This window comes from Etheostoma spectabile, chromosome 3 (genome assembly GCF_008692095.1).
Source record: "Etheostoma spectabile isolate EspeVRDwgs_2016 chromosome 3, UIUC_Espe_1.0, whole genome shotgun sequence".
NCBI classification, from domain to species: domain Eukaryota; kingdom Metazoa; phylum Chordata; class Actinopteri; order Perciformes; family Percidae; genus Etheostoma; species Etheostoma spectabile.
In genome coordinates this window covers 16,349,525-16,373,806 of record NC_045735.1, presented here as the reverse complement: position 1 = coordinate 16,373,806, position 24,282 = coordinate 16,349,525, and the positions used below count along the sequence as shown (strand labels likewise).

Sequence of the window (24,282 nt, the reverse complement as noted above, 5' to 3'; positions counted from 1 at the left end):
AACGTCATAGTACAGTACTTTGAAAATAGTTGAAAATAAGTCATGGTAGAGAATGTCAAAAAAGTCATTAAAAGTGATAGGATAGTATGTTGACAAAAGTCATAAAAGTCCTATTATGTCAAATAGTCATAACATGTCATGGCATAGTACGTCAAAAAAATAATGAAACAATAAAACGTCATAGTATAGTATGTTGAAAAAAGTCATAGTATATTATTTTGAAAAAAGAGTGATGAAGTTTAGTATGTCAAAAAAAGTGATAAATAGTCATAGTATAGTATGAAGAAAAAACTCTAAGTATGGTATGAAGGAAAACGTTATAGCATAGTATTGATAAAAAAAAGTATTGATGTGACTTTGACTTTTATGTTGTAAAGAGTATGATATATGGTAGTATGTGCCAATATGTAAAAAAAAAAAAAAAAAAAAAATCATAACAGAAAAAGTGTGAAAAAAGACATAGTAAAGGATGAAGAAAAAACTCATATTATAGCACATCAAAAAAGTGATAAATAGTCATCCATCCATCCATCCATCCATCTTCATCCGCTTATCCGGTATCGGGTCGCGGGGGCAGCAGCTCCAGTAGGGGACCCCAGACTTCCCTTTCCCGAGCCACATCCACCACCTCCGACTGGGGGATCCCGAGGCGTTCCCAGGCCAGGTTGGAGATATAATCTCTCCACCTAGTCCTGGGTCTTCCCCGAGGCCTCCTCCCAGCTGGACGTGCCTGGAACACCTCCCTAGGGAGGCGCCCAGGAGGCATCCTTACCAGATGCCCGAACCACCTCAACTGGCTCCTTTCGACGCGAAGGAGCAGCGGCTCTACTCCGAGCTCCTCTCGGATGACTGAGCTTCTCACCCTATCTCTAAGAGAGACGCCAGCCCCCCTCCTGAGGAAACCCATTTCGGCCGCTTGTACCCTGGATCTGGTTCTTTCGGTCATGACCCAGCCTTCATGACCATAGGTGAGGGTAGATCGAGAGCTTTGCTTTCTGGCTCAGCTCCCTTTTCGTCACAACGGTGCGATAAACTGAATGCAATACCGCACCGGCTGCTCCGATTCTCCGACCAATCTCACGCTCCATGGTCCCCTCACTCGCGAACAAGACCCCAAGGTACTTAAACTCCTTCACTTGGGGTAAGGACTCATTCCCTACCTGAAGAAAGCACTATATAGTGTCAATAGTAGTATGAAGAAAAAAAAGTCATACTATAGTATGAGAAAAAGTCATAGTAGAGTATGAAGAAAAAACATAGTGTAGTATGAAGAAAAAAGCCATAGTGTAGTATGACGACTAAAAGGATACAAAATGCACAGTAACAATATGAAGAAAAAATCATATATCTTATAGTATGTTGGGAAAAAATCAGGGTATAGCATTTAAAAAGAAAAAAAGTCATATTATAGTATGTCAAAAAAAAATCATATAGCATCATAACAATCATAGCACAAAAAGTGATAAAAATCATATTATAGTAAAAATTCAAAAAAGTCATAGTATAGTATGTTGGAAAAATTGAGAAAAAGTGAAAGTATAGTATGAAGAAAAAAAACAATAGTGTAGCACATCAAAAAGGGATAAATACTCGTAGTATAGTATGTCATGATAAGGATAATGAGTGATAATATAGTATGACAAAAAGTCATGTCAAGTGATAAACAATCATAGTATTTTATTTGAAAAATTGATAAATAGTCATAGTATAGTATCAAGAAAAAAGTGATAGAAATCATAGTAATAGTATGAAGAAAAAGTCAGATATCTTACAATATGTTGGAAAAAGTCGTGGTATAGTATTTTGAAAACGGTCATAGTATTGTATGTTGAAAAAAGTAATATTGTAGTACATTGAAACCAGTAATAGCATATTATTTCGTAAAAGTGATAAAAGATTATAGAATATAGTATGTTCCAAAAAGTCATAGAAAAGTATGTTGAAAGTCATATCATAATATTTTGAAGAAAGTCATAGTTTGTCAAAAAAGTGATAAAAAAGTCATAGTATAGTATGTCAAAAAAGTCAAAGTGATAGTATAGTAAGAAGAAAAAAGTCATAGTATAGCACATTGTAAAAAGTCATAGTAAAAAAAGTGATAAACAGCCACAGTATGTCGAAAAAAGTGAAATTGTAGTATGTTGAAACAAATCATTGTGTATTATGTTAAAAAATGTGACAACAAATCAAAGTATAGTATGTAGGAAAAAGTCATGGTATAGTATGTCGATATTGTGATGTGGGGATGCGTGCTCTGGGACCAGTTTTAACTCCAAGATAAAACTAAACTTAAAGCATACTCAGAAACTTAAAGACTACTCAGAAGGAGGAGGTATATAGTTTAATGGCCACAGGCTGTTGCATTGTGGGTGTCTGATTGTGGTGCTGAAGGTGCTCCTCAGACCGCCCAGTGTATTGTGGAGTGGGTGGGAGGAGTTGTCCAGGATGGACATGGATCCCTGGAGCACTTTTTCCAACATACTATGACTTTGTTCAACATAACGTAAGATTTTTATATAATAGCTAACATTACGGGTATTGTAGTCTTTTATCAGACGTGGCTTACACAAATGGAGGACAAAGCTGTATGTACATTTATAATGTATAACAGTGCAAACACTCATTAACAAGATATAATATTCCCTTATCAATGAGCTAAGTTAGTCTCTAGATCTCCATGTTTGTGTAATTCTCGGTGAAGGAACAGTGGTTTTTCCCAGATCTAAACTGTGTCACAGGCGCTCTGCGACCAATAAATAACCCTGGATGTGAAAGATAATGAGTTTTTAATTTCATGTTTGGTGCAAGGAGATTGGATCTGAAAAGAACATTCTGCAACCACACTTGGCCGTACAGTTGCCTGCTTTGTATTTGACTGGAACATGGAAAGATAAATTTGTATATTTTGAGATGCTCAGTGCACTTCTCTACAAATCATTCTGACAGGGCATGGAATGGACTATTTTTTGCAGTGTACTCTTTCTCAACCAGACAACATGGATTTTGTTTCAACCTCATACAAAAAAAAAAACAGATATCAGTTTCTACTTTTGAAACCCATTAAAAGTCCTTCATGCTGAGGCAGTGCCAGACATTTTGTTTAAGAAGCTTATGATGTTGAGCTATCATTGAGAGTTAAAGCAAATTGTAACTGATATGTATAGCTGGCCATATTGGCATCATACGTTTTTGTTTAATAACCAAGAAAAAAATTACAGCTTTTTTAATAAGGTATTGCATAATACTGTTTGAAACAATAACTCTATTTCAATAATATAGTATAAGCCACAGAGATCAGGCAAAACAAAGCATCTATTCAAGAAGAAAACAAAAACCTAATTTTTTTTCAAATATTTTTTTAAATTAACGTATTAAATGCCCTTTTACTCCCCAAAGTATTAAATCCCGGAAAAAAAAAGGTAATATTTAAATTGCTAAAAAAACTACCAAGATGAAAAACAAAAAACAAAAAGTGAGGAAATTTTTTGTTGCGAGATTCTCTGTTTATGGAGGCAAAACGTCCGATTGTAAATACCATATCATGCTAAATAGTGGATGTAGATTTTTGGGAAAATTAACTTGGGTCCAAGATGAACTTAAAACAAAAACCCGCAAAGTTTTTTTTTCCCGTGGAATATGGTATTTATTTATACGACGCATACGATGAGTTGCAAACAAAAAAAAAGTAACTGCAAAGAAAGTTTTTTCTTTGGGCCCAAATTTCCGGGAAAAAAAATATGCGAGTAGAGGACAGAACACAAATTCAGTTCACAGTAAATACAATACAAAACATACAGAATTGGATAACAAAAAAATATGGTTTAAAATTCCCCTTTTAAATTTTTTACAAAGTGACCCTTACCTAATCCTAACCCCTTATTTTAAATCGGGTTTATTTTGAAAATGGGACCCAAATTCAAGGGATGCCAGGATTATCCAAATATATCTTCATCAACGTATCCAGACCCGAATGAGGAGAAGTTTGAAGTTGGTCTGTGTTGATCCCTGGAACCGTGTTGTCTCCCTCGGGGAGGAAGTCAAAGGTCAGTCGGTTGGCCCGGTTATTCTGGTAGCTGCTCGAGCTGGGACTGGGCTCCGCAAAGTTGCCTGCTGGTACCCTCTGTTCAGGAGAGGCCTGGTTCAGGTTTCCCACTGCTGATGGAGACCCCATCATTGGCTGGCCTGGCCGCGGGCCTGTGTCTCTCATCGAAGGGTTAAGAGGGAGCATCCCAATGTCTGGTGCTACCTGGTTGGGGGGGCCGATATGCCTCTGTTGGTACGGATGGTTTGGCATGTCCAGGTGCGCCCCCTGAGACTGTAGAGGATTGAGTAGCCCCCTAACACCGAGTCCAGTTGTTACGTGCTTGTTGGCTGAGCCCCAGCCCATGTTGACATTTTTCATCAAGCCCCCGAGAGCCTGTCCTGGTACCCCTGAGGAATGCAGGTCAGCTGTGGTTCTTGTGTGTTGGACACCTGCTACATTGTTCATCCCAAAAGAATTCCCATGCGTGCTCGGCCCCAGGAACCTAGCTTTATTTTGATTTAGTCCAATGCGATTCTGATTGTTATGCTGCTGGAATGGACCGATACAAGAACTTGGACGGCAATCAGTCCCGATACCGAATCTGCGGTCCGATGGTGAAGGAATCATCTTCGGACCAGACCCACTGGGGAGTTGACAAGGCAGGGACTGGAGGTCATTCTCAAGGCCATTGCTGGAAGACTGGGATGAGTTTGGACCTAAAGATATAGCAACAAATACTGATTATAATAATGGTCACTCGTCAGCATGCAAAGCATTTCGGACTTCTCAGAACAGTACAGTACCTGTGAAGATTCCTTGCTGAACTCCCACCATACTTCTCGATTGCTTGTAATCAGGCGGCGGTCTTGTGAGATGACGATTGAACTGATCATGTGCATTGTCTTTGTCCTGAAATAGGAAAGACACAGTTGGGAATACTGGTTATGTGATTGATCAATTCTACAAACTCCTCACAATCTGAACTGCTTATTAATTAGCGAAAGCAGTATGATGTAAGGTGCAGCTTACTGAATTGCTGATGGTGTGCTGTTGTTGATTAAGCTGTCTCTGCATGGCCTGACTTTTGGCAGGGCCTTTCTGCTGGTTGTTGGGTGCTGGGGGCCGTGGCTGGGACTGGGCTGACAGGACTCCTAAGCTTCCATTGGTGGGGAGCCTCGGACCAGGAGGAACACCCTTTGAAAAAGAGACATATGATGGTAAAACACTAATGTAAGTGGACTTACTTCATCATTCTTAAATACGTCTTTTTTTCTCTTCTCTGATTAATGCCTAGAGCCAAGGGAAAAATACAATAATGCAGTAATATAAATGGACCGCTAGAGGGCGAAACTCTACAAGACATCACAGATCTGTCTGAAAGATCCTATTCAACCTCCAGAATGTGGTCAAGGCTACTCCCTCTGCAGATGAAAAAGGGAGACTCAGAGAGAGGCTTTTTTTGGAAGGGGGAGTGCGAGCGCTCCTCAAGGCCTGCTTCTCCCTTGATAATTGTGTCTAAAGAGAGTGGAAAGAATCCCTGAGACAGCAGGAAATGTGTGCCAATGGGGGGTTAAGCGCCAGCACCATGACTACCTCCATTTAATAAGCTCTCCTTTACTGATCACTGTGTTGCGTTTGGCAGGGAGGCATTCTATCCACTAGAAACCCATTTGGCTCCTGACACTATCACACTGATTAAAATGTTGGAGTCGGCAGCACTCAAACCAAATTGAGATAGCCAAACTAGCATTTGGTTTGAAGTCTTGTCCTGAACATATGCTTTTGCGGATAAGCTTTCCCCACCACGGGTGTATGAGATGTTATATGTCCTTGTAATGCATATTTCTTAGCTTATTTAGGCAGCTGTGCAGCCCATCCAAGCGCTCCAAGTAAAACCTATCTTTCTTGTGGACACAAGGACACTCTCACTATGCTCAAGATTCAAAAAAGTGCAAGCATTTGTAAGGGAGGTTAATGTGCACCAAATCCAAGTCAACATACGCTGTGTACATAACGTCAGTCATTGTGTTGAAATGGATTAGAGATCCAACAGTGCATTTAGCAGAAGCTATTACTTAGAGGACAGATTCTTCGCAGAGGATGAATCTCTACATGGTGGTGACTTTGTGGACCCAGAGAGAGAAAATAGAGAGAGAAGTGTGTGTGTGTGTGTGTGTGTGTGTGATAATGAATAGAGCTGAAATTTGGGGAACTAACGAGACAGGGTTTGAGAATGAGGGAAGTCGAAACTCATCAGGAGTCACAAGTCAGTTCACGTGAGCTAATATTCGCCTTCTCACCGACTTCAACCCACACAGCAAACCAAGCATGGCAACAGTGTTACCTCCTGTTACTCCAGAAAGCAGTCACTGGCTTTGATTCAGTGTATCCACTTATCGAGACTGTGAGAAATTGTGACCATCGCAGACATTTTCCCGGCAGAGGTACACTGAAGAGGGCTTATTCCATCTTTATTGTAAGAAAAACCCAATGAGCGGTGTTTGAGCATCTACAACTGAGTAATCCTCCCTGTCATCCCGATGTGTCATGAAGCTGTTTTCCATGTCCCCCCCCCCTCTCATTCTTCACAAGCTTGTTGTTAATGAATACCACATGTGGCCCCGGCCTCCAAGAAGGAGCGGAGTGATTTAGTCTCCCATCCTGTGGCAGTGCAAGCAGCTGACAGTGATCCAGGCCCAGCCTTCCCGGCTCTCACACTGCACTTCCTCCAGTCTGGACTCAGGACACTGTCCCTGGGGAGTGCCTCGGCATCTGGACTTGGCCGCGGCTCCCTTTCCCAGGAAACAAGTACTCCCTTCACAGCACTGGCGGAATGACCTGGTAGGCTCCAACCCCGTGGCCCCACTCGTATCCTAACTGAAGGATGTGGTGCCACAAGACCATCAACAAAAGTTGAGGAGTCATTATTCACTGCAAGCAAACCTTTATTTTAAGTTGCAGTTGAAAGCTGGGGTTCTGCATTTTCAGTAAAGAGAGCACTCTGTTCTGCGGAGAGCAAAGTACAAGCTCTTGTGTAGCATTTAAATGGAAATCTGTGTGAGCTGAAGCGAATCACTGGGATGATGAAATTGGTGCCAAATGTCTGTCTTCACTTGATCTAACAGCACTGTCTTATGCTGAGCAGAAGTGTAAGGTAGTCTGGATAAGATTGTCTGCTAAAGGATGTAAATGCTTAGGTATAATTAAAAATACAAGCATATTAGTACATAGTGTACCGCTAGAGACTAAAAGTCAAATATACAAAAAACTGTAAATTCTTTGTTTTGACTCAACTCGTCTTTAGATGCTTCAAAATATAAATAGATAACATGAAATGTATGCCGTTGAATAATCCCTTTTGTGAAAATGAATGTTAAAAATGTAATTAGGAGATGAGTAAATAGGTCAAACACAGTGTTGTTGTAACATGTAGTTTAAATATGCCTTTAAAGTAGTTCTTTACTGTATGATGGCTGTATTGCATTTAGTTACCAGTAAATGACATATGGTTTTTAACTGCGAGGGTACCAATAGTTTTCTACAGTGGCAAGAATTAGAAATCCCTTTTATTTCAGACATAATACATAACAAATACCTGTAATACTACACCAGAATTGTGTTTTATTTTGCTATTTACACTGTCATGGATCCCTAAAATGGATCCCATTTTCTTGTTAAATCTTAAATACAACATACAGCTCCACTACTGATGGGACTAGCTACAGTTTGTCCTAGAAATAGCATCGCCAACCAACCACAGAAACTCAGGTTTCATAATGCCTCAGTGTCCTCTACTGTAAGATTCCTACTTTGTGTGTGTGTGTGTGTGTGTGTGTGTGTGTGTGTGTGTGTGTGTGTGTGTGTGTGTGTGTGTGTGTGTGTGTGTGGTGTGGTGCGTGTCCTCATAGCTAGAGAGTTGCAGAGTGGTGGATTTGAATTCTGACATGTTTGACTCAGCAACCGATTATTAAACTGTAAGAAGCTTCAAACAAGCAGCAAAGCTCACGTCTCTGGCTGTTTTAAAAAGGCTCCTCGGCTTCACTCAGTGGGAGGAAGCCCGCTGCTACTTGCTAGTGTTACACAGGGGATCAGGGTACTCTTGCAGGACCTTTCTCTCTCTGCCATTACTAATTCAATTCACTGTGGGAAAAGGCTCCACTCTGTTCTCCTCTCTGTGAGCTGTCCCTTCCTCATTCACTAGACTTTTAACCCTGTTAATGCTGACTGCAAAACACAAACCCCAAATAATTGTTCTAAAACTATGGTTCCTCCTTTTTTTTTTAACTGTCTATATGAATGACCTTAACTGGTTATGGTCTAATATCTAATGGTTGGAATGGGGAGGATATGAGTGGCTAGGGTGTGATGGAGCACTTTTGTCTTTTGTCTGTCAGTATGTACTGTATGTATGTACTGTATGTTTTTCTTGAGGTCCCCTCAAGCTGTTTTGTCTTGTCTAATGGTGGATGTACTGTATATTGTGCCTTTAAGGACCCCCTTGAAAGCGATATGGTACATCTCAAGGGGTCATTCCTAATTCCTACGCTGTCATAAGCCTAGCTTCATGTTTGCATATATTATTTGATCAAACAAAGTGCACATTAAAACACACTGTCCTTGGGAAAGTTATCTCCCCAAGCCTGTAACTATTCTACACCTGAGCACGACTGCATGTCACATCAGCATTTTAAAGACCAACGTTGACTGAGCATTTACTTTTAGCAGCTTTTTAAAATAATTTTATTCAATATCAATTCAAGCTTTTGATATGCAGCTCTTCTAAGTCTCTTCCCCTTATTTCTTCAAATTGCCATTTGTACCTTAATAAAAATTATTTAATGATTGTGTGTATAGAAAACAGTCCTGAAATTCACTCATTTTAAAGGTTTTTGTATATTTCACTCATTCATAGAAAACTTCTAATAACATTAATACCATAACATGTTTAAGGGATGTTTTAAGAAAACCATGAACACACACGGCCACCCGTCCTGTTTAGAGTGTAAATGTCTTTCTGGTACAGTATAGTGGTAAAACGGGTTCTCTTTTACCCATGTGTGACGACGTACACTATTTCTCATCCTACCTTGTTTACTTACACGCCTGTGTGACTCCCTCCTTCCCTCCCTCCCTCCCTCCCACCCACCCACCCTCTACCAGTCACTTAAGCACTTCCCTTGATCTGTAGAGGTTACGAGAGCTCTCTTGTGTGGCTCGCATTATCATTTCACACAAAGACAGCTACAGATACTGTTAGAGCAAAAATGAAAGAAGGGGACGGTCTAAATCTCCCAAATCATAACAAATCAGTGATTCAACCTCCGGCACCAGGCTAAGCAGATTACTGTCATTTTCCACCACTTGTCCCTTGTAGCTAACAACCTCCAATTAGCAAATCCCGCTGTGCATATCTGTGCCCTGACGGGGAGCCACCATGACAAGCAAAGAAATTAGAAGTCCTGCATGTTAATCTAGCATGCTCTGGCAATCTGTGTCATCGTCAAAACACTTTCAGGGGAAATGCATATTCAAGGGAGTCACAACGGCAAAGGCACAGTCAGGCAGCTAGAACAATGCAAATAGAGCCCCGAAACACACAGCGTTGCATTGTTGCTGTGTCAGACAGGCTGATGAAGAAGACTAACGCGAGTGAGTTTGATTGCTCTACCTTCAGTAGAAAGATGCAAGTATTAACCTTGTATATCGAGTGTGACAGACATTTAACGTCTGCTGAATAAATAATACAAGAAATGTGTAAATAGTCAAAACTCTACATTTAAGCCACAGCACTTTATTGGGGCACTATTAGTCTGAATCATTGACAGTTTATTTTCAGGACAATTGCCTCCGCCGGTAGCCCTCACCTTCCGCTGTCTGTGTGTTACCGTTTTAAAGCCTTAAGTTCTTACCTGTCGCTGTTGTGACAGTTTGAATGGCAGCCCTGCGGGAACCGGCTTGGGTTGCAGACAAAGAGCCCCTGATGTGGAGATCTGTTGGTTCTGGAAGTGGAGAGCTGAATGTGGCTGATTCTGGCCGGTTGACGGTGACTGCTGCTGCTGCTGCTGGCCTGAAGTCTTGTTCACTGAGCCTGCCATGATTGGCATCGGTTGGTTGGCAGAATGGGGGGCTTTGGGGCTGAAGTGCAACGTGGGCTTGGTGCTGAGAACCTTCATGTCCAAATGATGGGAGCCATTGTGGCCATTTGACTTGTACAGGCAGTTGTTGATCCCTTTACTCTGTGAGCCAATCCTCTGCTGGCTAAGCGGGGCCGGGCTGGAGACCTTGTCCTGGGGGAAGGCGCTGGTGGAGGAGTGGGTGCTCATGGCAGGAGCCCAGTTGGTCAATCCTGCAGGTGGCGTTTGATGGTGGTGATGGAGCAGAGAGCTCGGCTGCTGCTGATTGGCCGCCATCTGCTTCAGCTGCTCTGCGTGGGATATTTCTGGCCAGCAGGGCAATGCTCTGGGGTGTCCTGCCTGAGTGTTAGCTTTTTGCGACGTGGCGGTAGAAGACGTGCTGGTCAACGTGAAAGAGGGTCCGGCCGAGGCTGGTCGAAGCTGTGGGGAGCCACCGTGAACCTGGCCAAAGTCTGGGGAGTGCTCCATCTTTATGGGCTTATCCATTGGGGAACACAGACTGGCTGCTGCTCCTGCTGAGCTCGGCCGGCCTAGATCCAAACCGAATGTATCATCCTGCTTCAGCATCTTCTCAAACTCCAGGTCGTTCAGTGTTGGCACTGTCTTTGTCAGCTCATCAAAAAGATCCTGCAGCTCTGGGTCAATCTGACCACCACCTTCGTCTTTGAAGTCGAAAATCATCTCTGCGTTCGACTGGCCACAAGATTGGACCTCAATAGGCTCTTTTTTCATTTCTTTCAGGGTCATGTTGAATATGTCTGATCCCACTCCATGCGGCATCATGTAATTCTTCCTCTGCATGCCCATGGTTGAGGACCCTTGCAAAGAATGAGACTGTGTCATGTTATGGTTGCAGGGCCCGTGTCCCATACCACCAGTATCCACACGGACCCGCTTAAAGTCGGATCCAGAGAAACCACAGGAGAGCCCATTCTGCTTTGGTGCGTGTCCTGGTGCGTGTCCCTCAATCTTTCTTCGCAAAGATCCTTGAAGCTGCAAAACAAATCAGAATGAGGATAAGAAACACTTAAGAAAATACCGGGTACCTTCACCTCATCTTCATTTCATCCATGTATATTTACAGGGTGTTAATAAGTGTGTTATAAGTGTTTTTCAAAAAAAGATTTCCATGGTAAAGCAGTTTGAATTTCATGAGAAGCCTTACCCACAAGAAAACATTTTTATAACAAGAATTTAATTATTGTACTTGGTTCAAAAGCGGTCTTGTGATCCAATTTAAATTCTGGTGATAGTTCTGAGTATGGGTACATTACATTTACATGCAGCTCAAAGTATCACTATGTAAATTAATTCGATTTTACAGTTCGCTCCAGGGCCTGTAGATGCTGCACACTCGACCAGCTTGTGGAATTTAGGATGATTACTTTTATTAATAGACAGTGTTTTCATTCAGTAAAATAGCTTGATTTTACAACAGTGGTGACATCTCAAATGCGGTATTCTGACAAAAATCAGCCAGTCACATCACTTTGTTAAATCAAGCAGATACATACATTTCATTTATAGTTTTATTTTAATACTTGGTGAGGCAACATGTTTAGATATAATGTACTTGGAGCACAGAGGATGGGCTGAAAAGATAGCTGGGAATCTGATACAGTCAGCAGACTGCAGAGAGAAGAATAGGGTCTTTGTTTCCCTCATTTGCATACATTATATTTTCTTCCATTGTGCTTCCTTAGATAGGGTTCCTCCTTTGTGGCTGAGATTCTGCTTAACATTCTGGTGGAGATATCAGACTTTTTTTTGGTCCTATACCCCCCTGTCTCACTCACAATCAAACCCACTCAGTAACTCTCCTAAATCTAAAAGCTTTAAAAAACCCCCAAAACAAAATGTCTGTATCATGCTTAAAACAGATTATTTGTATTTTCGGGGGAAAATTTTCTTTTCATTTCAACAAAACAATGGCTATTGAGCATATGAGTCATTAACAATAATTCACAGAGAGAATTTGTCTATCCAGTGGAATATACTGGAACACTGCTATATACACATAAAATGACTGATTATCTGACCATCTTGTGGTGCCTGCATGGAAACAAAATGATCGTACAACCAACCACAGCACAGCGCAGGAGAGGAGAATCAGTGTGGAGCATATTTCACTGTGGGAACAAATTTGAGTCATTTCCACCTGCTGGCACACATTATATTAAGATGATTCATAGCTTGAGGGTTTGGAGTGAATCCTGCAGTTCACTAGACTTTGTTATTTCATGCTACTGGTTAACAATGTTAGAGATAATTTCAAAACAAGGCACATTTCAGATTATGTGTTCATATACCTGTCAACTCCCCCAGCCCCTTTTTAAAGCTCATGTGGCTAAGAAACAGAGTTTGGCATCTGGTCAAAAATTGTTCAGAATACTTTTCCATTTAAATCAGGCACTACATATATTATATATAATAATATATTATAAATTATATATAAATATTATATTTTAAAATATATATAATATAATAATAATATTTTGATCAAATAGCCCCTTCATTAAACAAAAGGGCTTTAAAAAACAGAGCTTCAACCTACAGTGCATGGGATGATAGGGATGGAAAACTATTTTTAATTTTTTCCCTTAGGCAGGTTTGATAACTTAAAAAGGTTTTTAAAAATTTGAAAGTGCATCTCTCGGGGGCTCCAAACCACACACTGACTGCACGAGCCCCGTGGGGGCTGCTGCGAGCAGGGCGGGGACGGGCGCCCTTTCCCCTTTTAAAAGTCATTCACCATAAGAAAAAGCCCATTTATCAGAAGAATGTTTTTAAAAAAACTACTCTTTACAGGGAAGGGATTTTATTTCCGGGTGTCATGGGGGGGGACAAGGAGACTTCATTGGTTTTCTTTCCAAAATGACCCCGAGGCGTGTTAAACAATGCCAAAGACAAGCTTTTTTTCTATTTTTTTTTAGAATTCTTATTTTAAATTTCTGTTTTGGGGTGTAAAAACCTCTCAAACAATAAAAAAGTGCATATGGGAAAAGTTTTCAACCGTGCCTTTAACACTTAGTTAACTATTGATGTAAAATCCACAATATTTGTTCTTAATGGGCAAGAAATGTTGTTGTGGTTAAAGTAATATGGTCCTGTGTAAAGTGTAGTGTAATTCTGTCTTTGCCTAATGGTATTTTTGTACATATTTATAAATAGTGTATTACCACAGTTAGCTTTTTTTGTCAAAAGAAAAGCAACTGCTATTTTGAAGTTAGATACACTTTGCCACAAAGCAAACCTCAGTAGAAAATTTCTTGACAGAAAATAGAGCGAGAGAGAGAAATCTTGTCAGGTGATGTAATGACAGGCTGGATGGTGCCAAGTTAATACAGAGAATTACACAGAGACACATACAGTTTTAACTTGGAGATGTTCCATAAGTGCATCTACAGTAGGGCTCATTCACTAGCTCCCTTATACCATCTTAACTGAGATCCAGACTATTAAACATTGTGCCTCTCTCCAGACTACTGGACATCTGTTTTTCTCCAAATGCAGACAAAAACAGGCTTTCTAGTGTGTGCAGCTCATGCACTCTTTCTCTCTCTCTCTCGTTCCAGAGGGCTCTTTCTGGAGAAGACAGACAGGAGTACTCCTCATGGTTCAAGGCACTGTCTGGGAAAACACATCATGAATAATGGAAAGGACAGTGGATGTGTTGCAAAAAGCCATAGTTAGACAGGGTTGCCAAAGCACTGCTTCTGTGCCATTTAAAAATGGACTCTTGTCAGGAGTAGTTTTTAGTTCAAATTCAAAACTGAAGCTTCATGAGAAGTGCAGTGGAGATTTAGTTAGATCACTGTAATCTGTGCATCCTTCATTTGGCTAAAAAAATATGTATATACGGTATATATATTTATTGAAAAAATAAAGTGTGTTTGATCTTAGATAAAGGACCATCCTGTTCACCCAGCGCTCACTACACAGAAGCAGTGGCCTCCTAGCTTGCCTGAAATCCTCATGACAGATCTCCATGTGATCTGAAAATAGATTTCTTGATTAACATTTAATGAGCTTAGAAGCTCTGAATCACATGAAAGTGACTCCTGCTGCACGAGAGGCTCAAATGAACTATATGTATTATATACTGATCATCTAAGAGATGAAAGAATAACTGCTAGTATTTATTTTCTGTGTTGATTAAAAAGTGATTCACCCAGTGTCAACGTCTAGATTAGGAGTAAGCAGAACGTGTACTCAAGAATTTCATGGTTCCACCAGAATTTGTTGGTATGGAAGCCCTGAAAGGCAAGGTGTCGTCGGCCAAAACCTTGAAATATTAAATAAGCTGACCTGTGAGAGGCAGCAATGTGCCGCAAGGCATGTAGTCTGCCCGAAAGCCAGAAGAAGAAGGGAAACAAGCCGATGTTTAACAGGCCTAAACATGTAGCGAGCCTATATTTCAGTCATCTGCTTCCATTACACAGCAGCAACAGTGAAATCCTACAAATGACATGTCTTTGACATCGGACACTTTAACCCAACCAGCGCTACACACAGTTCCATCACGTTTTACATTTGTTGCTAACTAAGAAGCTAAAACCTTTTGTGTATGTTGCATTTGTTTTCAATTCCCTTTGCATCATGCAATAAGTGCTTCAGAACGGCTTTCTTGCCCTTAAAACAGCCTCATTAGGAATTAAAAAATGTAACTTGTATGTACGAGATACTATTCATTAATAAAACCTACGTTTAAATCGCACATGGATTTAAACAGTTTTGGACGATGCAATATAAAGCACATGATCAGTTCTCAGCACAGCAGAGCGATCAGACAAAGATCATCATTTTCTGGTACATTACCTTTAGTCTTTTTGGATAGAATATGCCTCAAAAGTTCTTCCACCTTTAACATATTTAGATGTTCTTCTTTTTTGTTGTGACAATAAAACAAATTATTATATTATTTTTGTGAATATCTACAAATAACTACTGTTATTTTGGTAAAAATCTGTTTATTTTTTGTAAAAAAAAGTACTGTATATTGGCTGAATCAGAATCAGAATCAGAAATGCTTTATTGATCCCCGAAGGGAAACTCTGTGTTGCAGTTGCACAAATAGTAGAAATATCAGAGGAGATATATCGGCATATTGGATTTTTAAATAACCAAATATTCGTACCGGTATCGGCCTTAAAAACCCTTTCTCGGTCGGGCTCTATTCTGGTGTAACTTATTTGTGTAATCCATCCATCCTACGTGCTTTAACTGAACTACGTATGGACAAACAATTTCCCAGAAAACAATTTTAAGAGAGTCAAGAATGGCTGTAATTTTTTGACTATAACCTTTCCAATGCTGCTCATTGATGCCCTTTGACTTTGGCAGTGAGGAACCCGACCTTGACCATGTCAACAGAAGCTATCTATTCCTGGGAGCTGAAGGGCTGCTAGCCCGTGTGTCACGCTGAGCAGTGTGGTGATGCTGAGTACTGTGGATGGGGCTCCGGGTGAGCCGTCACAGGGACGCAACACCAGCCTCCTGGTACCATCTGTCAGTCCAGTGGCACAGCGCTCAGAGCCATGCATGCTTAAAGAGTATAGGTTTGAGGTTTGTTCGGAGGCGTTGGGCCTGTGTTTGACTATGAGAGGGTGGCTCAACAAAAGATGGAGCTCGCCAGCCTTTAATCTATTCACCAGAGCCTTAAAACATGTTGCAATCCGCTCCTGTAAGAGTTTGAAACCTTCCTCTCTGCATTTGACATGGAAGAAAAAAACATTCCCAAAATAAAGGAATAAATACGACTATTGTGTTCCTAAGGAGACATAATATTTATGCGGTTCTGCAGGTTGCATACTGTTGCAAGAGGGGATTTCAGCTCGTTTATTGCCAGATAAGAAACAAGAGCCCTCAGACCAGTGCCAATGATCAGCTGTCATACAAAATTCAGCTATCAGCTTGCAGAATACTGAGACAGTGTGGAGGGCTTAGAGTAATTATAGGGTTTCTACTAGCTGTAAGCCAAAGAAATTGAATAAAACATCCTGGATAACCTATCAAGTTGAATTATTTAAAGGAAGGTAAGAAAGCTGAGGCGGTACAGTGTTAGAAATAGTAGTACAAGGCAATTTATAGTTTCAGTCAAAGCAGGTCAGGGGTTGTCACATTCTCCCTGGGCTTTCTTTGTAAGCTGTTTTTTATTTTTGTAAGATTATTTTGTTGGGCATTTTTAGGCCTTTATTTTCAGGGAGGGGGTGAATGCCATGCATCAAAGGGGTGCAGGTTGGAGTTGAACACGCGGCCACTGCACCGAGGAGGAAATCTCTATGTACGTGCGCTTGTTCTACCAACTGACCACCCGTCCACGGCGTGGTTTTAACCAGCACATTTCAGGTAACAGCAAGGTGTGCACAACTGAATATGTTCCAGGATAGCCGCGATTAAATGCTACAAACAGAAGAAAATACAAACTCAATACTGACAATTCAGCATTTTTAGTTTGAGTTTAAGCTAAGTTTAAGATTTCTTTTGGCTTTAAGGCTTACATAGATTTAATTTGAAGGCAAGATTTGCATAAGAAAAATGGAAATTATATAATTTTAAACCGTGCACCAAGCAATTATAACTGAGTTAACATTTAAAAAAGAAACACCAGCAAAGGTGTGTTTTATGACAATATAACAGGAACTAGATAGTTTTAGCAGACAAATGACATAGCTGTCTCTTGGAAATCTTGGCAGCAACTTTTAGCATTAAATTAAACAAAAAAACAAGAACAAAATAGACCTTTTTAATATAATAGCTGGCAAACACATAGGAAAATAGGAATAGAAATCATATTCCTGAAACAAAAGAAACACATTGAATCTGTTTCTGCAGGGCGTGTGGCTTACGGTTGCACAAGGATGTGAGTATAGATTCATGGTGTGCTTCCCTAATCAGGCTGGAGCCGAGCAGCACACTGCAGAGGTGGGCTACTTTTGGCTCATCAGCACTTTGCATCCCCACACTTCCTGACACAGTTGTATTAGATTGAGGCTGCCCTCCAGAGAGCAGGCAGGAGAGAAGGATGAACAGCAGCAGCGGTAGCAGTAGCAGCAGGAAGAAGAAAAAAAAAAGAGAGGCAGCTTTGTGCCAGCCTCTGGGAAATGGGAAGAGATGATAAGAGCTCCTTTGAAGAGAATTCATCCATTATGTTTACTGAAGGAGGAATTTTTTTTAACAGTTAATGTAACTCTGCTTCAACATTCCATGGAGAAACTTGCTATTCTAATCAAAGGCAGCTTGCACATGAAAACATATTGTTGGAGACATTTCCCATTCAAATGTGGGCCAAATGCAAAGAAAATCCAGCATTCCAATCAGTTCTTGCTTTGCCGTGTCTTTTGTTCCGAATCAAGCAGATGAGTTTAATGTGATATCCCCGGGGCTAGAAAAGGGAAAGGAAGCAGCTCTGAAAATATGCTTGGACCCCAGAAAAGAAATACGTGGGGCCCCTAAAAAAAAAGCAACAATGTTGCTATCTATGCCATCACCGACCCCTGCACACCCATCACAATGATGAGAGACAAACTGTAAAGAATGATAGACTAATTGTCAACTATTAAATCAAATGCCAACTATTATGATCATCTTTTCATCTGAGTCATTTTTGGTAAATAAAAATATCTCTGACTCTAGCTTGAGAAGATTTTCTGTTTTCTTCTCTCCTCTGTGACAGTAGACTGAATGTCTTTGAGTTGTGGACAAAGTGAGATATTTGAGGATGTCGTCTTGGGCTTTGGAATGCATCGATTGACATTTTTTTAACCTTTCTTTTGACATTTACATCTATTTTATGGAGCAAACCCTTGTTCGATTGAGCAAGAAAATCAACAATGAAAATACTGGTTAGTTGCAGCCTTGGCTAAGAACTGAGAGTGAGAGGACAAGGTGTGTGAAGCTGCTCTTGGATAGGTTGAGTCATTAAAGCTAATTTTATATACAAATGTATTCCATCGCTTTGTATCGTCTAAAAACAAATGATAATATGTCCGGTAGTTTGAATGGCCAACAGCAGCCTACATCACTTCCATAGAGTATATTATCCTGTCAGATATCAAAGATGGCAGAGTTACAGTAAAAGTGACCCTGGGAACAAATATGGGCGTGAGTGTGTGTGCGCGTGTGTGTGTGTGTGTGTGTGTGTAGGATGTGTAGGAGGGGGTAGGTGTAGGTATGTGTGTGTGTGTGTGGGGGGGGTTAGGCCGGCTCTGTCAAGGCATCAGCGCAGCACCAGCTAGGCCACGCCACTGCAGACGTACCACAGGTCACCAACATCGCAGTGACAAGCCGTCACATCACATCACCCATGGCCATGTGGCTCACAGAGCCTCTGACACTGCTGTCGCCTCTCATCCACATGTCATTCTCAACCACGGAGACATTTACTGAGGACTCAGGAACAATCCCATGCAGCAAGCTTCACTGCAGCTTCCAGAGTAAAAGGGATGCCTTCAACAAATGATTAAAAGTAGGAAACCACAGCACGTTTTCAAAATGCACATTTAGCAAAACTGAAAAATAATTTCCGTGTTGAACTGCCACATCCTGATCTTTGGCCACAGGACAATTTGTTCCTATAAAAGCAACCACCACCTTTGTCTTCACTTAGTCATTGTGAGTGAGAGAAAGGCGATGGGCAGGAAGACACCCCACCATTTAACAAGCCCAGAGCTAGTCACAGATAACATATTATATAACAATCTTATATAATATAATAATCTTACAATCCAACCGCATATAGGCTAAGATGCTATGGTTGCGCAAAGGGTTTAATTTAGTTTTAATTGGTCCAGCACCCTCTGAGCAGGAAACACCCTTTATCAGTTTTTTACTATTCCCACATTTAAAAGTGCTGCATGTTGTGCACCAAAAATGAAAGGACGCAATGACACGTTTCTTTAAATTGGTATACTGTATATGAACTGTGCCCGCTTAAATGTAAGTGGCAGGAGGTGAACTATTTTCAGGATGGGGAAAAACAGCTTGAGGGTGTGGGTGGGTTAACATAAATCAGAACATTAAAGGATCGCTAACAGCCAAGACTTCAAAACAAGAATTGATCAACCCTGCAGACACCAGAGGTCACTGTGAGCATGACAAAAAGGAAAGAAAAATCCTCAAGTTCACAATCCTGGGTGTTGGAATTAGTTTTTTAAAGAATGTAAACCAGGATAATACTAGCACTGAAACATGTGTCTTTAGGCAGCCTGGGGCTATATGACATTGATTAACACATTAGGTTCTGTAGAATTTTTTTCTATGGCATTAGACAAGATGTAACCACTGCAGAGGTAAAACAATCATGTGCAAAGATAAAGATAAAAGACACTGTGATGACTTCAGCTTCTCTGAAAACCAATCCCTTGTTAAACAGGTCTAAAACTCTCCGAGAATGTTTGTACCCTTAAAAGGCCATTGCCATACAACCACAAGTACCTTTTTCCCAGCAACCGTCAAACACAAGGCCTGCCTCAGGCCATGCCACAGGAAAAGGCCCATAAGCAGGGAACAAGTTCCCTTCCTGTTTTCAAAGACGATTCCTATGGCATGCGGAGCCGTTTCCTGCTCGCTAGGCTCAGTTCGCCATCTCAACATCTGGCTGCTCTTCAGCATGCAGCTGCAGCACGGTGAGAGCCAACAGTGCCACTGCTGAGTTGAGCAACACAGTCCTGAGCCATTCCATTCATATCTCTGGCCACAAGAAAGAAAACCACCATCTAGCTTTACTAGCAGCCCACTAGTCTGCAGCATCTATTGATTAGCTAATCTTTAATTGTACCTTATAAGTACTTAAGAGCTGTTTATGTCCTATCACAGCTATATGAATTATGAATTGTTTGATGCTCCTTTTTAAGCTCAGTGACTGCTTTTCCAAATCAGGAAACAATATTGGTCAATATCTGATTGCAGGAAAGTGCTCTTTAGCAGCATTGCTGTGGCGATTTCCCAGTGAAACAAGGATCCATTTTCCATCCCGTGGGAAACCTGGGCTGAGTGGTTAATGCTGTGCTAACGCTGCTTCACTCAGCCAGGTCTTGATAAGCCTCCTGCTTTTAGACAGAGGAAACACATTTAGTGTTTTAAACCGCTTCAATGGAGAAAGCTTGGAAAAATCCACTGGTTGTAAAGGGTATACTTGTTGAGTTTTGTCATCTCTCTCAGCTTTCACTTCAATTACACACACACACACACACACATGCATTAGACTGGCAAGCAGTCGCACTAATCCGCACGCTCTGAAACAATCCTCTACTAGTTTGGTTTTAAAAAGGGACTGCTGCAGCTAGAAAGTAAGAAGAAAAAATAAATGAGTGGGAAGCTTTGTTTGACTCCCACTCCTATCAGTTCTGACATTCCAAATAAGGTCTGTAGACCGGTGCTGGCAGAGACGGACACAGAAAACACTGCAGAGCTCTCACAGACTCAAACCAAGGAAAAACTGTGTGTGTGTGTGTGTGTGTGTGTGTGTGTGTGTGTTTGGGGGGGAGCACTGGGGATTGCGGTGCAGAAAATGTGACCTCTAAAGATTTATCATTAGCCTGACATTTCCCAGAAGGACAAAAACAAAACATCACATAATGTATCTTAGATATTAGTTAGATACTGTACCATCGTCCATGACAAACAAAAAAATCAGTTAAATTCAAAACTGTTGGTCTTGATTCTGGACACATGTGGCCTAAAACCCAACTGGTTTTCACACTGTTCAGACTGGTGAAAAGTCTTTGGATCAAGTTTGACTGCCACAAAAAGAAAAAGAAACCCAGGGGAATCATCAGGTAGAGCAGTAAATTAATAGCTGCACTAGATAACTTTGAACGCTGCTGGTGTGACGTAACTGAGGTGTCAGGTTGGAACTCTTAAAGCTCTATTAATAAATTCCTTCCTCCACGAGGCGATGGAGGAATATCTGGCAATGCGAGACTTCCTGTGCACAGACAGCAGTGTTTCCCGCAGAAATTAGTTAATTAGTTAGTTTAGGTGGTAGTGTTTGAAAAACTGTAACCACATATTTAACCACTTTATGGCCATTGCTGTGACTCACTGTGACTTCAACAAAGCCGCAGAGCCAATGTCGTTTGCCCATGCCTTTGCGCGTGTGTGAGTGTGTGTTTGTCGCAGCTCCACTCGCTGTCAATATGCGTAACACGGCGGATATTGCAATAAACATATATATACATATACATATTTTTTTTTGGGACAATGTAGTCAATGCAGCATGCGCGTCTTACTTAGGCAGCCGCCTTAACTGCAAAGTGCTGCAGGAAAGGGCCAACAGGACACTCTTCTTTATCCTTGCCACAATTTGAAATTTAGGCTAGCAAGCACAGCTTTCATGTAAAAGGTAAAATGTCTAAAGTCCTGCACATGTAGAATAAAAAAATAACTCTATTTCAAGGGTTGGTTAAATTGCCTTACCATAGAGCCCTGCAGGTTCTGAGCTCACCACTTTCTGGGCAAGCGGTAGCTCTCACTGTGGCAGGGAGAGTTCAAGGTTGGCTCATCAGAGCCTACTGTACATCTCGAAGCAAGTTTCTGCATGCAGCCAGCTCTGTGTGTCTGTGTGTGTGTGTGTGTGTGTGTGTGTGTGTGTTTTCCTGTGTTTTGCCCGTGTCTAAGTGGGCCTTGTGAGTCAATGCTTTTTACATGTCGCAGCTGGTGAGAAAGAGACAGTGTGCTCTCAGGTAATCTGTCCAAGAGGAAAAAAAATACTTTCCCATGATGTGATCACAGCCATTCATTCAAAGTTCAGAGAAACACAAAGCAACCGCTGTGATCAACCTGATTAAGAAGATTTGTGCTGATAAAGACACGTGCTGAAAGAAATGGTATCGTAAGTATTCTATCTCAACCAAAAAACTAATCCATGGCAATTACAAGCAGGCCCTCTGTACCTGTAGTGGCATCTAGTCAAGTACACATCAAATCATTTGCTTGGAAAGACAAATTGTTCTTAATGGTGAACAACAGCAGTTTAAAGGCCGAGTCCCAATTCTACTAGTGATAAAAACATACTGTATACTACAGCCAAATACATATCTACGTTCTTTATTCCATAGTAAATTAAATTCAAAAAGCCATTTACTATGAAAAGTACAATCCGGCTGCTGTTATTTCAACTGGCACTATATGTTAAAGTAGTTTGTATTAGTGTATGCTGCAACTAAACAGAGTGAATCCTGAAAACATAGCAAAGAGAACTGCTCAAACGAGGGACTCGCGGCCATGTGGTTATCCTCACAGCATCTGCTAAAGGAAGGAGGAAGCACACAATGTGGCCCTGCTCCCTCTGCCCAGTCTGTATGGGCTGTAGAACAACAGCCTCACCTAACCGGACAGAGGCTGTCATGTGGCAGATAAAGTGGCAGATTGCAGCGATGGGCCAAGTTGGAGAAATTGGATTGGGAAGCGGAAATGGGAGTTAATCAATCTCTCACTTACGGTGTACTCTACAAAAGTTCCCCAGCTAGCGTAATGTCGCTACTGGAGGCTGTGTAAATCTGATAATTTAATACATTAAGAAGATCTAAGCATGTGTATTATTGAAGTTAACATTGTCTGAGGTTACCTTGGTCTGCAGTTAGAAATGCGATCGCAACAAAAAGCAACATTTACTTTTAGTGCCGATGTGAGTGTTTTGGGATATTACTTCAACGTTATCCTGCTGTCACATTAAATTACACCCTGTTAGGTCAAGGCTGTGCACATGGAACTCTCTGTATTTCCATCCCCGGATGTGATATTTGGTTTAGGTGGAAGAGATTATCCTGCTTGCTTGTGTGGATTTCACAGCTCAAGTAGCAAGGCGTCCCTTCACTGACTAGACAGCTGTTTTTTTCCCCTGCTTTGACTACTTCAGGCAAAACAGATGAGCTTGGTGATTCAAACTCAGCCGAGGCAGCATTATAGAGGGGAAAATTCCCTCTTACCAAGTGATTTAATTCACTGGGAATGACAAAGAGGACAACGCGGATAAACACAAGTGTCAGTATTTTAGTCAGTGCTTTGAAAGGTTATTCTGGTATAATGAACTAACTACTGAAAAGGCTAAACATTATACATATTTATAAATCCTGGATATTCTGTAGGTCGTTGATCCATTTAAGTGACAATTTAAAGACACTAAATAAAATCTATGGTGAACACATACTAAACTGCAGGTCATTTTAAATGGCCCGTGTCATTGATGTAAATGAAGCACATGGTACCAATAGCAGGGCCAACGATCCCTTTCAGACAGATCTGGCTCTGCAGTGGAGTCCGACCCCTGGCACCAATCTGCAGGACAGGAGCAGCTGCAGCTCTAACACTCCCTTCTAGGTGGGGCATGTGTTAACAGTGCCACTACATTGTTGCCTGTAAGAGGCAACTTTATAAATGAGAGCGTGATAAGGTGCTCCTGGGGATGTCAATAATTAACCGTTTAACCGTTTGAACTGCAATAGAAAAGCTCCTCCACATTGGCATGTTTCCTTATTGTGATGTAATTTCTTGGCGTAAATGCTTTACATCCCTGAAATCATTACAACCTAAGCTAAAAGGTTATGTAAGTCAATAAACCATAATAATTAATAAAAGTATTAAAGTCAAACCCATAAATAAAAGAAAGAAAGACATGTGTTTTCATCAAAGTTTTCTAAATAAACACACAAAACATAGGACCAAAGGATTTTCAAAAGGACAAACATGGACAAAATATTTCTTAACACTGCAAAAGTTATTTGAACTATGTAAATTTTTTAGTTTTTGAAATATGCTAATTTTTAAGAGCAGAGTGGAAAGGTGTTTTGATAGTTTTGTCACGTAGCGTGATGACGTCATCACGAGCGTGCATCGTGATGATCAGGAACGAATGAAGCCTTAGCTTTCTGCTGAAAACACAAATAATGCTCTAGCTGTTATGGTTTTATTTTAGATCCATTTAAAAAGGATCATGGAAACAAGGACCATGGACCAAACAAGGTAATACTCGCCACCGCTAGTTACAAGCCCCATTTAGGACTTGATAGTTAAAGCTAACTTGACACTAGCTGGTTGGGTTCTAAGCTTTTCTTCTGTCCAGTTTGTGGCTTTCACGGCTGACTGGTCACAATGCAGTGCTCTGGGACACACTATATCACTATA

General features: G+C 41.0%; 1 protein-coding gene across 1 annotated transcript in view; it reads right to left on the bottom strand.

Moving 5' to 3' along the window:
• Positions 1–3,403: 3,403 nt before the first annotated feature.
• Positions 3,404–24,282, bottom strand: part of maml2 (mastermind like transcriptional coactivator 2) — a 37,950-nt gene continuing 17,071 nt past the window's right edge. Inside the window, exons 2-5 of the mRNA XM_032510002.1 lie at positions 9,934–11,151; positions 5,054–5,218; positions 4,828–4,933; positions 3,404–4,740 (exon numbers count right to left, since the gene is read on the bottom strand). Coding sequence (XP_032365893.1) covers positions 3,917–4,740; positions 4,828–4,933; positions 5,054–5,218; positions 9,934–11,151 — 2,313 coding nt within the window. The 3' untranslated portion in view covers positions 3,404–3,916. The remainder of the gene's footprint in view (positions 4,741–4,827; positions 4,934–5,053; positions 5,219–9,933; positions 11,152–24,282) is intronic.